Source organism: Spermophilus citellus (assembly GCF_964194105.1).
Source record: "Spermophilus citellus genome assembly, chromosome: 19".
Taxonomy (NCBI): domain Eukaryota; kingdom Metazoa; phylum Chordata; class Mammalia; order Rodentia; family Sciuridae; genus Spermophilus; species Spermophilus citellus.
Window position 1 is genome coordinate 19,192,900 of NC_138201.1, and position 13,447 is coordinate 19,206,346.

The 13,447-nt window shown below is 63.2% G+C and overlaps 1 protein-coding gene across 1 annotated transcript in view; it reads left to right on the plus strand.

Moving 5' to 3' along the window:
* WNT7A (Wnt family member 7A) overlaps positions 1 to 13,180 on the plus strand; it is a 31,797-nt gene extending 18,617 nt beyond the window's left edge. The window contains exon 4 of the mRNA XM_081276270.1: positions 10,606 to 13,180. Coding sequence (XP_081132396.1) covers positions 10,606 to 11,085 — 480 coding nt within the window. The 3' untranslated portion in view covers positions 11,086 to 13,180. The remainder of the gene's footprint in view (positions 1 to 10,605) is intronic.
* Positions 13,181 to 13,447: the final 267 nt, after the last annotated feature.

A 13,447-nucleotide genomic window follows, 5' to 3' on the forward strand; every position in this document is an offset into this window, starting at 1 on the left:
GGATGGATGGATGGGTGGGTGGGCGGATGGGTGGATGGGTGGATGGATGGATGGATGGATGGGCGGATGGATGGGTGGATGGGTGGATGGGTGGATGGGTGGATGGATGGGCGGATGGATGGGTGGATGGATGGATGGATGGATGGGCGGATGGATGGATGGATGGATGGATGGATGGATGGATGGATGGGTGGGTGGATGGATGGATGGATGGATGGGTGTGTGATGGATGGATGGATGGATAGGTGGGTGGATGGGTGGATAATAAATGGGTGGATGGATGGTGGACAGATGGATGGGTGGATGATTGGATGGTGGATGGATGCTAGATGGATGGGTGGGTGGGTGGATGGTGGATGGGGGTGGATGGTGGATGAATGGGTGGGTGGGTGGATGGGGTGAATATCACATCTGGCTGGCTGGACCTGAGGACGGTTGGCTGGGTGGACAGAGGCATGAGTGGACAGTCCCGTGGAAGGCTGGCTGGCCGCACCGAGGGGTGAAAAGGTGATCTCACTGCTGGGGAGTTGGCCATCTTCCCAGTGAGATCACCCGACCCGCCGAGAGAAAGGCCTGAAATCCGCGCGTCCATTCATTCAGCAAAGATATTTATTAAGCACCTATTTATGGGTCTGGTGCTCTTTGGGGCTCTGGGATTAGACGCGGCACTGGCCTTTAGGGAGGTGACATTCCAGGGACCAGCCAGGACACAAACAAACAGTCCAACGGGCAGAGACTCTATTGTCAGAGAGTGACAAACGCTAGTCATCAGGAGGAGAGGGCATGGGCTGATGGGACACTATTTGGGTGGCCAGAGAGACACCCCCACACACCCCGTGAGAGGTGAGTGTCCAACAGGAAGGGAGGCACCCGGGGACTCCCACTGGACAGAGCCCCAAGGCCAGCGCAGGAGGGAGGGGGCGGAGGGCCCGGGGAGGTGGGCCGTCATCCCTGGACCCCGCCGGAGGAGTCTGGCTCTGGCTGTGCCCTGGAAGCCGGTGGAGGCCACTGACCTCGGCTGGTGTGCTCAGGGCGAGGTCCCCCGGCCCCCTGGACGGGTTCCCAGTTGGGAGGCTGACAGCATTTGAATGACCGCTCCGGCTCTCAATGGTTCGCAACTCAAGCGTAAAACAGGCCCTGGGCACATGTGGCACCTCTGAGTGATTTACTTGCTATATTTAGTGACCCTGAATGCTTGTCGGCCCAGTTTTCAGAGAGAGAGAGAGAGAGAAAGAGAGAGGAATTCGAGGGGGGTAAAGTTTGGCAGGGTCGTTTTGGGCACCCCAGGGCGGGGTGCTCAACGACTAAGCCCCTTTTTACATTTTATTTAGAGACAGGGGTCTCCCTGAGTGGCTTAGGAACTGGCTAAGTGGCTGAGGCTGGCCTCCAACTTGCGATCCTCCTGCCTCAGCCTCCCAAGCTGCTGGGATTAGGACGAGGGGAGGCCATGAGGGGTTCCCCCCACCAGGATGGCGTCACTGGCTTTATAAGACCAGCAAGTGAGACCCCCAGCTGCTGGCTTGCTCTGTCTCCCCTGAGACAGAGCCCCCTCCAGGGACAAGGCCGTCACCAGGTGCCACACCATGCCATGGGACTCTGCCGGCCTCCAGACCAGGAGCCACATAAAGCCCTGTCCCTTATGGGTCACTCGGGCTGTGGGATTGGGCTGTGGCCAGGCGCAGGTCCAGGGCCTTCTGTGTCCCCTCACCCTCCTGTGGACACATTGGGGCTAGCCAGTGAGCCTCAGTGGTTGAGGGTGGGCCCCTGAAGTCACGGAACTCTCGGTGGCAGGGCTGAGACAAAAGTCCGAGTCCCTCTGAACCCAGGTCTCAGATTCAGCAGTGCTTCTTAAGAGTTCAAAGCACTTAGGAGCCGGTTGTGGTGGCCCACGCCTGTCATCCCAGCAGCTCGGGAGGCTGAGGCAGGAGGATCAAAAGTTGGAGGCCAGCCTCAACCACTTAGTGAGGCCCTGAGCAACTCGGTGAGACCCTGTCTCTAAATAAGTATAAAAAGGGCTGGGGGTGGTGCTCAGGGGTTAAACGCTCCTGGGGTCAATCCCTGGGACCAAAAAACAAACTCAGAATCGAAAGCACCGAGGAATCGGTTACTCCCCAAGCATCCTCCACCACCTCCACCCAGGGGGAGAGGCTCAGCCTCAGCTGGAGTCTGACAAGGGATGAGATGACTGTGGTTCCCAGTTGCCCAGCCCCAGAATGGGACTTGACCAGGGAATGGCCCATCTCTCGGAGGAGGCCTGTCTGCACCCATGTCCCCAGCTGGTCACAGAGCTGATGGACTCCAGCTCCCTGTCCTGAATACCAGCTTTGGGGACCCCCCGAGCCCCACACAAAATGAGGAAAGGACAGCTCTGTCCCCCTCACCTCATCCCCGTTCCAGGGCGGGGGCCACCCAGGCCACGTCCTGCCAGGGTCTGGGCAGCTCAGGGGGTGGTCAGAGGCCCAGTGTGGTTCAGCCAGGCCCCACCTGCGTCCTCCCCGGGCAGCTCAGCCTTGATCCTCTGTGGAGGGAGCCCGGCCTCTCCCCCCAGATCCCACACCAGGGTGGCCCCGCGGCCTCCCGACGAGGGCTCTCGTTCATTCACTGGCCCCCCATGTACACAATGTCCCCTCCCCAGAGAGTGGGCTGAGCACCTCCGGAGTGGCAGGTGACCTCTGCACGACTCAGGAGCCAGACAGGGAAGTCACAAGCAAGTCACCCAAACGGGCACAATGTGATGGGGTGGCAGAGTGGCGCAGGCCTGGGGCTAGGTCCCGGGCCTCAGGGAGCGGGTCGCCAGTCCCTCTGCAGGACACACAGGCCTGTTTGGGCCACGTCTCCTGTGGCAAGACGCTGCCTGGCCTCGTGGTCACCCGACCACACAGGCCAATTCTGGAGGACAGAAGCCCTGTGGGATGTGCATCTCACAGGCACCCAGCCAGCACGAGCCCTGGACGTGGGGACAGTCCACTGGATGGTTCTAGGGCAGACGGGGGCCCTCTCCCCCTGGCTGTGGGGGACAGTCCACTGGATGGTTCTAGAAGGACAGACGGGGCAGAGGAACTTATGAAAACACCCAGTGGGTGGAGCCCTGGGTGGGCGTGGCCCACACTGGGCGGGACCTGTGGTCGGCATGGCCTATGATGAGCCTGTGGGCGGGATCCCAGATGGGCGTGGCATGGTGGTGGGCGGGGCTCTGGGTGGGTGTGACCCACTGTGGGTGGGACCTATGATGGAGCCCGATGGGCGGGGCCTGTGGTGGGCGGGGCCTGTGGTGAGGCCCAGGTGAGCGGTGCATGGCGTAGGCGTGGCTGGTGGTGGGCAGGGGGCATTGTGGGTGGGGCCCTAGTGGGCGTGGCTCCTGGTGGGCGGGGCCTCTAAGGGCGGCGGCCTGGGGAGCAGACAGGAGGAGAGCCCAGTGGGCTGCGTGCATCTGGGGCAGCGGCTGAGGCCCAGACCCTGGCGGGACGCTGTGGTCCCCAGTTCCCAGGGATGCTGAGTGACAGCGTCTCAGGCCTTTCTTTTTCTTCTTGTACCAGGGACTGACCCAGGGGTGCTCAGCCACTGAGCCCCACCCCAGCCCTTTCTACATTCTATTAGAGACAGAGCCTCGCTGAGTGGCTGAGGCTGGCCTCCCGCTGGTGAACCTCCTGCCTTGGCCTCCCAAGTTGCTGGGATGACAGGCGAGTGCCACCAGGCCTGGCTCAGCTTTTTTTTTTTTTTCCTTAACTGAGTTCATGGGGTCAAAGAGAAACACAGAGGCTCCACCTGGCTCCATTAATTCTCAGGGTCTGTCCGTCCCCTGAGGGACACTGAGTGTCTCGCCTTTTGGCTCTGGTGACATGGCCTCCGAGAACCCCTGTGGACCGTGTCCACGCGGCTGCACATCCCTGGTGTGACCAGAGTCCACCATCGCCATCGGTCCCTCCAGGAGCCCAGCTCTCTGGCCACCGAGGGAGGAGGGACGGAGCAGGTGGCGTGTCCCCGAGGTGCTAGGTGGGGCAGGGCACAGGCCAGCAGGCGGTGTGGACACTGGCTCCGCCGTCACCCACGGGGCAGACAGGAACCGAGTCCCAGCCACCGGGTTCCTCTGTCACTGCCCTCGGTCATTTACCAGTGTGTCCTGGCACTGTCCTAGGGGCTGGGGACACAGCAGGGGATAGAGAGCCCATGTCCCTGCCCCTGGACTCCAGACGTGTGGTGACCAGCAGGAGAGCACAGGGTGTCAGACCCTGTGGCTCAGAGGGGACGGGGAGACCACAGACGTGTCACCAGGCAGCGGAAGGAGAGGGAGCCGTGGGGACAGGGAACTGCAGGGTCACAGGCAAGCACAGGCCCACGTGGGGACAGCAAGAGGCCTGGAGGGACCCAGGAGGCCGCAGAGGGAGTGGATGGGGAGAGAGCCAGGGCCCCGTGAAGCCACCCCAGGCGTCCCGTCGTGCCACCCACAAGGCTTTGAAGGTGGACCCCGAGTCACCTCCTGCTCTGGCGTCACCCTGAGCAGGAGGGACAGTGCCCACCGCTGACCGATACCCCATCTCTGTGCTTGGCCCGGTTCTGTTGAAAACGTTGCCAGGCAGGTGGGGGGCTGCCTCCCTTCAGAGCCTCCATGGGTGAGGCTCAGCCTCCACCCCCGGCCTCCCCGCCTCAAGGCCCCCACCCAGGGCAGGGACGAAACTGCCCGGTGGTAGCAGGTGAAGGAACCGGGGATGGGGAGGGAAGTGTGGGTGTGGCGGGTCCGTGTCCCTCCCTGACACAGCAGGGTCACCCGGCTGCCTCACTCTGGGCCACAGGCCACGGTTCCTGCCCACCCTCCACTTCAGGGCACATCAGAGGCCACCTCTACTCCTGGGTCAACCCAGCTGTGTCCAGGTACGACCGCTCAGGAAAAAGAGGCCAGGTCAGGAGGCTGCACTGGGAGTGGCCTCCTGGGCCTCCGCTGTTCCGCGTCTGAGACGGGACTGGGAAGGGCGCCCTGGATGGGGCTGCCGTTTGCCCGAGTTTGCAGGTGAGCAGAGCAGAGGCCGGGCCTGGGCCCCCTTCCTGCCTGAGGGTGTGTGTGAGTGTGTGTGAGCCTGCGTGTGCAAGGCCAGGTGTGTGGGGCAGTGACGGCCAGGCAGACCACTGAGCCAAGAAAGGGACCTAGCAGACCCAGGGCCAGGCAGCAGATCTGGGCCTTGACCCCAGGACAACAGGGGCCACGGGTGGCACCGGAGAAGCTGTGACGTGCAGATACTCCCTTCAGAACCGGCTGGACCAGGGACCTCTGGTCAGGTTTGGTTGAGGCCGGGCCAGCCTCCCTGCCTCCTTGTGCCGTCCGGGCCACACAGCCGCGTCCCAGAAGAGTGTGGCTTTCCCTGCAGTCCCCACCTGAGCCAGGCGGGAGCGTCAGGGCATCCGGGCGACTTAAGGAATGTGACCAAAGGGAAAGACTGCAGATGTTTACAGAGAAAAAAAAAAAAGCCATTTCCACTGTGACCTGAGTTTCCCAGAGTTTCCCAGAGGGGCACAGCTGTGGCTGAGGGAAGCCCGGCAGCTGGCGGTGGGGAGGCCAGGAGGGGACGGGAGGCAGGAAGCAGAGGAGGGAGGCCCCTGAGGAGAGGCCAGTTCCTGCGTCTCTGTAGCTCCTGCCCCTCAGAACTCCGGGGACATTGGGGACGACCTGATTCTTGTGCCAACATGCTTCTGTTCCCCACCTGACCCTGTCCTCTGATGTCCCTGTCACCTCTCTCTACTGTCTCCTTCTAACTGCATCCTATGCATGGGGAAAACCAAGGCCCAGAGAGGGAAAGAAACTTGCCTAGAGCCACACAGCACTGGAGGTAGAACCAGCCCTTCCTTAGACCCGATGCCCCACTGCGGCGGTGCGGCCACATGACAGAGGGGAACAAGTGACCTGAGGTGCATTTGGCTGCAAGTAAAATCACTGAACTGGACGTGGCTTGGATGACGTGGGTTTGGCCTCCCTTTTTCTTGCAAAAGAAAGGCCTGGATGTAATTTCTTTTAGAGGCCCCCCGGTCACTCTGTGAGATGGTTTCGTGGTGACCTTCTCCTCTGCCAGGGTTGCCCAGCTAGCCTCTGGGTTTCTGGCCCGTTGGTCACAAGATGGCTGCCTAAGCTCCAGGAATCACAATTTATACCATGGCAACCTATCCCTGCTGCTGCAGCTGGCTCCCTGTCCACCTTGAGCGCCTGGCCTCCCGACTCCTGCCTGCTCCAAGTCACTTGTCGGCTGAAACCCGCCACCTGGGGTGTGGCCGTGTCCACCACGCGTGTGGAAGGACCTCTGTCCCCGTCAGGGTGCTACGGGGGTCTTGGCTCAACTCAGGTTGGGTAAGAAGGCAGAGAAGCCGTTGGGGTCCTGGGTAATGGGCATCTTGAGGGGAGGGGACCGGCATGGGGTCCCTGGCCGAGAGGAGGGGACTGCACTCTGCAGTGCGCACATCAGGGCCACCACCCTGTGGTCACCATCCAAGTCCCTTGGGCGAGTCCCCCTGTTCCCACGGGCAGCCCTTGGAAGCAGGACTTTTCTGGAGAGTTCCTCTCCGGGGTGTGGGCCCTGCACCCGAGTCGTCCTGGGCTCTGGTGGCACTTCCCGGGGGGACCTGTCAGAGGAAGACGGATTCCCCGACCGGCCATGCAGAATGTCCTTCCCGTCCCCAGCAGGTCCGGGCTCTGCCCCTCCAGCCGGGGCCACGCTCTGCCTCTGCAGGCACCACCCCTTCAGCCCACCCTGCTCCAGGGTGGTCCCCAGAGCCCGTGGCCAGCCACGGGAACAGCTTGTGGGCTACGTCCCTGCTGGGCCACCTGCTGTGTTGGGTCTCTGGAGTGGTGACAAAGTCGGGCCTTCAGGAACAGGCAGCCCCATGGGAAGGCCCAGAGTCAAGGGGTTGAGGGTCGGCTCCGCCCTGCCACGGAGAAGCCATGCAATACATGTCCCCGCACAGGTGGCCAGGTGACTGGGCATTTTTGGACTGAGAAGTGAAAGAGAGTTTACGGAGGGACGGCTGAGCCACTGAGGGATGGGTGGACCAGGTGTGTCCATCTGTGTCGTGGAATACTATTCAGCCAGGAAAAAGGAAGCTGACACATGCGACCCCCACAGATGAACTTGGAAACTTTGCCTAACAAGGGACGTGAGACCCAGCAAAGCTCCCGTGGGGTCTGACTGCCCTGATGCGGAGGCTACAGGGGGTGACCTATGAAAACAGCAGGTGGGTCAGGGGAACGCAGTGGCCGGAGGAAACATGGTGCAGCCCCCACGTTCTTACGCAGCTGGGGCCCGAACCCAGGACCCCGCGGCACCGTGCAGACCTCCATAGTGAGGTCCTTCGGGCCAGTGGCTTCAAGCCCTCAGCTGACCCCTCGGCTTGGTCCCTCTGGGGGCCAGACTTCACCTCCCTCCAGCCTCACGGGTCTGACCCTGGTGGCCTGGCAGGGCTTCCGGAACATTCCACGGGCGACTGCGCAGGCCAAAGGCTGAGTTGGGGCATTTGCTAGGCAAGGTCGTGGGGCCGTCTCTGGGGAGGTGCGCCCAGGGCTGTCACCTTGGGGTCTCCAGCAACGCCTCGAGGGGCGGGAGCCAGATGGTCCCACGGGAGGAGACGGGGAGGACCGTGTCCCCTGGGGACAGCCCAGGCACTGGACGCCCCCTGGGCCTGGGGGAGGGAGAGAGCCGCTCTGTGCCTCCCGTGCACCCTCTTGTCCCTGACCTCGGGGAGGGGCGGGTGCCCGCTGGGTGACCAGCCCTGGCTGGGGCAGCCGTGATTGTGCCCGGCTTAGTGGGGACACAATGTGGTCACCGAGGCTCCCGAAGTGCAGTGCTTGCAGGTCGGGTTGGTGTCACCTGATCCTGGGCCCATTCAGCGCTGCCAGGGCCTCAGGCTATCAGGGCCACAGAGGACATTCCGGGGGCAGGCCACCCGGTCAGGAGTGGAGCGCCAGGGACCCAGGACCCTGCGGCCAGCCCTGGGATCTGGGGATCGTGCCCAGGTCACCAAAGCAATCACACTCCCTGTGGCCGACCTGCCAGGGCCCTCCCATTTTGGGGAGTGGGTAGGTATTGGGGATCGAATCCAGAGCCATTTGACCACTGACCCACAGCCCCAGCTTTTTCAAATTTTTATCTTTTTAGATTTTTTTAAAATGTTTTGAGACAGGGTCTCACTACGTGGCTGAGGCCGGCCTCCAACTTGAGATCCTCCTGCCTCAGCTTCCCCAACTGCTGCGACGACAGGCGTGGGCCACCGCCCCTGGATGTTCTCATTGCCTTTTTCAACAAAGCCACCTTCTCAGGCGTAACTCACAGACCCCAAAAGGCAGCCACTTAAGCTCTTAGGGAAGACACTCAGAGGCTCGTCCCCTTGGCTTGTAAAAATGTACAGCCCGCTGCTACCCATGGTGGCCTGGCAGGGCTTCTGGAACAGTCACCCCACTGTGCAACAGCCCATGGACCACCTTGCTCCTGTCTAACGCAGGACCTGCTGGCCAGCCCCGGCCCCGCCTCTCCCCGGCCCCGCCTCTCCCCGGCCCCGCCTCTCCCCGGCCCCGCCTCTCCCCGGCCCCGCCTCTCCCCGGCCCCGCCTCTCCCCGGCCCCGCCTCTCCCCGGCCCCGCCTCTCCCCGGCCCCGCCTCTCCCCGGCCCCGCCTCTCCCCGGCCCCGCCTCTCCCCGGCCCCGCCTCTCCCCGGCCCCGCCTCTCCCCGGCCCCGCCTCTCCCCGGCCCCGCCTCTCCCCGGCCCCGCCTCTCCCCGGCCCCGCCTCTCCCCGGCCCCGCCTCTCCCCGGCCCCGCCTCTCCCCGGCCCCGCCTCTCCCCGGCCCCGCCTCTCCCCGGCCCCGCCTCTCCCCGGCCCCGCCTCTCCCCGGCCCCGCCTCTCCCCGGCCCCCGGCTGCCATCATCCGACTCTCAACAAGCTCTTCCAGTTGAACGTCGTGATCTCCATGCACTAGAGACCCCTCTGTCCACACCCTTGCCTGCCCCAGCTATGGCCTCTCGTGTTGGTAGCAGCTGTCCTTACTGAGGTGACGTCACACTCAGTTGTATAGGATCTTGTCACCTCAAGAAGAAACCTGTGGCCGCACCCTGTGTCCCCGCCAGCACCCCTCGTCTCTGTCACCCTGTCTGGACACACAGACGAGCCCTCGGACCTGCTACCCGGGTCTGGAGCTTCCTGAGCAAGGCTCCCAGGTCCCTCCCTGGGTGACAGGGACAGGCACCCACACAGGGCTCTGCCACACCCCACGTGCCCGTCCGTCAGCTGGGAGCCTTGGGTGCCCATGTCTCCTTGGTGGGTGCTGCGGGCGTCTGTGGCACAGGTTTCCACGTGGACGTGTCTCCGTGTCCCTTGGTGTCTGCAGGCACCGGGTCTTGGGGTCCGTGTTTCCAGGCGTCCCTCAAGTGACATTTTACGTCCCCACAGTAGGGCGGGAGGGTCCCCATTTCTGCACATCGTCACCCACCGCGTGTCCTCATCCCGGCCACCCCAGCAAGTGGGAGGTGGGGGTCTCTCTGTGACCTGGATCTGGATGTTATTGCCGACTAAGGACGTTGGCATCTTGTCACCTGCTTCTTGGCCGTCAGACCCACGGTGCGTCCTACCACGGGGACAGCCGGTGTGTGTGCAAAACTCTACGAAGGGTGTCCATGGTCACTTCAGAGCCATCTCAAATATAGGTGTCCCTAGGGACGTCCAGGAACTGATCTGCACTGCCCAGTGGACCCTGGTGGCCCTGGCCAGCCCCCCCACATCGGAGGTCCTCATCAGACCCCCCCCATCAGGCTCCTAAGGGACAGAGTCCAGTCCCACCCACCCTTGAGCCTGATGGAAAGAAGCCAGGTCCTGACTCTAGTGGGGGACTTGTGTCCCCCTGCATCTCCGAGACTCATTCCTGTCCCCGGGGTTGGCTAGTGGGGTTCACTGTCTCCTCCCCCATGGCCCACGCAGTGCGGGTAGCACCCTTTGTCCCCTCAGCTTCGATGGGCGTCCACCTGGCACCTGAGCTGGTGGTCCTGGGGACACTCTGGGACCTGTTCCCCGTGCACATGATGCCAGGCAAGTTCCCCAGGGCCAGGACACGTCTCCCCCGTGTGTCTCCACTGCATCCCCTGCAGGGTAGGGCTGAGGGGCTGGTCTTGGGGACAGCATCTATGCCACTGGGCAGAGTCCAGCTCTCCCAGTTCTTTATTTTTTGGAACCAGGGATTGAACTCAGGGTCCCTCCACCCCTGAGCCCCGACCCCAACCTTATTTTGCATTTATTTAGAGACAGGGCCTCACTGAGCTGCTCAGGGCCTCACAGTTGCTGAGGCTGGCTTCCAACTTGGGATCCTCCTGCCTCAGCCTCCCGAGGGGCTGGGATGAGGGGCATGGGCGTGCCCTGCCCAGCTCTCCAGCTCTTAGGTGTCTGGACATCACCCCAGCCGTTGCCTGATGGCCCATGTTTGCCAATGAGCCCTCCCTGTTTTTAGATGTCAGTGCAAAATGGACCTCAAATCCCTGGGCCCAGAGGGGACATCTGGGCCAAAGAGGGCTCCCACAGGGTGACACCTGGGTGGAGGGACCCCGGGGGGCTGGTGGGCGCCCAGTGACCTGTGCCTGTCCCCCGCAGATCCTGGAGGAGAACATGCGTCTGGAGTGCAAGTGCCACGGCGTGTCCGGCTCGTGCACCACCAAGACCTGCTGGACCACGCTGCCGCGCTTCCGCGAGCTGGGCTACGTGCTCAAGGACAAGTACAACGAGGCGGTGCACGTGGAGCCCGTGCGCGCCAGCCGCAACAAGAGGCCCACCTTCCTCAAGATCAAGAAGCCCCTGTCCTACCGCAAGCCCATGGACACCGACCTGGTCTACATCGAGAAGTCGCCCAACTACTGCGAGGAGGACCCGGTGACGGGCAGCGTGGGCACGCAGGGCCGCGCCTGCAACAAGACGGCGCCGCAGGCCAGCGGCTGCGACCTCATGTGCTGCGGCCGCGGCTACAACACGCACCAGTACGCGCGCGTGTGGCAGTGCAACTGCAAGTTCCACTGGTGCTGCTTCGTGCGCTGCAACACCTGCAGCGAGCGCACCGAGATGTACACCTGCAAGTGACCGGCTGCCAGCCAGATCTCCGGGGGGACCGGCAGCCAGCGGGACCGCAGGGGGGACCGGCTGCCAGTGGGACTGCAGGGAGACCCGCTGCCAATGAGACTGCAGGGGGAGACCAGGTGCCAGTGGGACCGCAGGGGGGACTGGCTGCCAGCCAGATCTCAGGGGGGACCGGCTGCAAATGAGATTGCAGGGGGGACTGGACTGCCACTGCACCGGGATCTCCCAGTGGGAGAGCTTCAAGGGGACCCCCTTGGGGCTTTTCTGCTCCCTGTGGATCCCGCGGAGGCCGGCCCGGCCCTGGATGGCTCTGCCCCCCCACCTGTCGCCGCTCCACCCCCGGCCCCCGGGTCCCTCGTGGCAAGGACGTCGTGTTTCGGCAGGACTCTGGACCTTCGGGCTCCGCATAGCGATATTTAACGATTTATTCTGATAAAAAAAATGATATTAATTTATTTAATTAAAAAGAATCCTTCCACCTGGTGGGGACTGTATTCTGCGGCCACCGTGGGCGCCCTGAGTGGGAGGGTGCTGTCACTGGGACCAGGGGGGGGCCGCACGGGACGTCCCACACGCAGCTGCTCCTCCAGGTCGGTCCTGCAAGGGGCCCGCCCTGCACTGGGTGCTGAGTGCACAGAGCTCTGCGCACGCGCACACGCACACACACGTGCACAGGCGCACACCCCCCTTGCGCATGCCCCTCTCACGCACATGGGCACGCCCCCTCTCACACATATGGACCCGCCCCCACGCACATGGACACGCCCTTCTCGCAGGACACGCCCCCTCATGGACATGGACACGCCCCTCCTGTGGGGTGCTGTCCCCCTCCATGGCCCGTTCATTCCTGGTCACAGTCCACAGATGCCTTGGGACTCTGGTGGAAGCCTGAGCTTTGTGGGGACAGGACCATGTCTTGGTGGCTGCTGGTGGCTGCTGGGTCCCCTGTGTCTGGCACACAGTGGGGTCAGCATCGTTGAATAAGAAAGAACAGAGACCCCGGGCCTGTTCCCACGGTCCCCAGGCCACCTGCCTGGGCTTCAGCTGCAGCGTGTGCCTGCAGGAGCCAGGGACAAGGGCAGGCGTGTCCATGAAGGGGAGTGTGGGGACAGCGCCAGCCCCCTCGACGTGGTCACAGGCCCATGCGCTCCATTGACAGACGGCCACTGGACGTCAGGACAACGCTTCTGGCCCCGGGGGAATGCAGTGGAGACCAGAAGAGCCCTGGCCACCACCCCTAGCTCAGCCCTGGGGTGGCGGAGGGAGCCCCGCGCCCGGCCTGACACAGAGACCCTGGCCTGACACAGACCCCCAGCCCAGGCCCACAGGGCCCTTACGGCCAGCAGACGGTGGACACCTACAGAGGGGGACAGACACACCCCAGTCATGGCTGAGCCCCAGGCACATGGGCCACCCCAAGGACAGGGTCACATCCATGCAGAAAGCTCAGGGCAGCCCTGGGGGACCACAGCTGGATCTCCATTGTCCCCTGCAGTCTCTGTCACCTGATCCATGGCAGGTTCCCTGTGTTCACGAATGTGTGTGTGTTGGGTGGGGACGTGCAGTTAGGAGACCCAGTGCCACCCCCCACGGGAGGTCACATTCAGACACCGAGGCAAGGAAAGCTCGTGTGGTCGGCTCTCCGGTGACTGTAACACAATACCTGAGGCCGTGGGCTTATAAGAAAGAAAGGTTCCTCTGCTCAGGGCTCGGAGGCTTCTGGCCAGGCAGGTGAGGCCCGTTGCTCTGGAGCCCGAGGTGCAACATCATGGGGGACAGAGCAGCACTCCAGGCACTGTCTCCCATCAGCTCCCGGCTGTGGCCAGAGGTCCTCGGGGCCTGGCACCTGCTGACCACCAGCATTCTGGATGTCCCTGCTCCCTTGGGGACACCTTCCCAGCTGAGTCTCGCTGCCATACTCATCCCCATCCTCCCTCCCTTCAAGACGGTCCCCTCCCTCGGAGTCCCTGGAGCCCCAGCATGCGGTGACCTGAGCCACTCCACCCTGCCCAAGCCGGACCCTCCTTCCTGCCCCGTGTCAAGGCTGGTCATCAGGTTGTCCGTGTTTTGCTGAGTGGTTCTGAGGCGCAGGGAAGGCAGGAGAAGCCAGGCTCCTGGCAGCAGCATGGACGCTGGATGGGAGGCCGGGACGAACCCTGTGTGCTTGATCCAGCCCTTCCTGAAGCCACACCCAGGGCCATTTTAACTATGCTCCACCTGGCGCTTGTGGGGTCCATCAAATTTCTCCCCCGAGGCCTAGGGGCTGCTCAGGAATCACGGCTTTGTCACCAGGAGAGAAGGGGAGGGAAAGAGGAGGCAGAGAGGACGTGGCTTGCCTTTCCTCTGAGCGCAGCCCCTCCGGCTG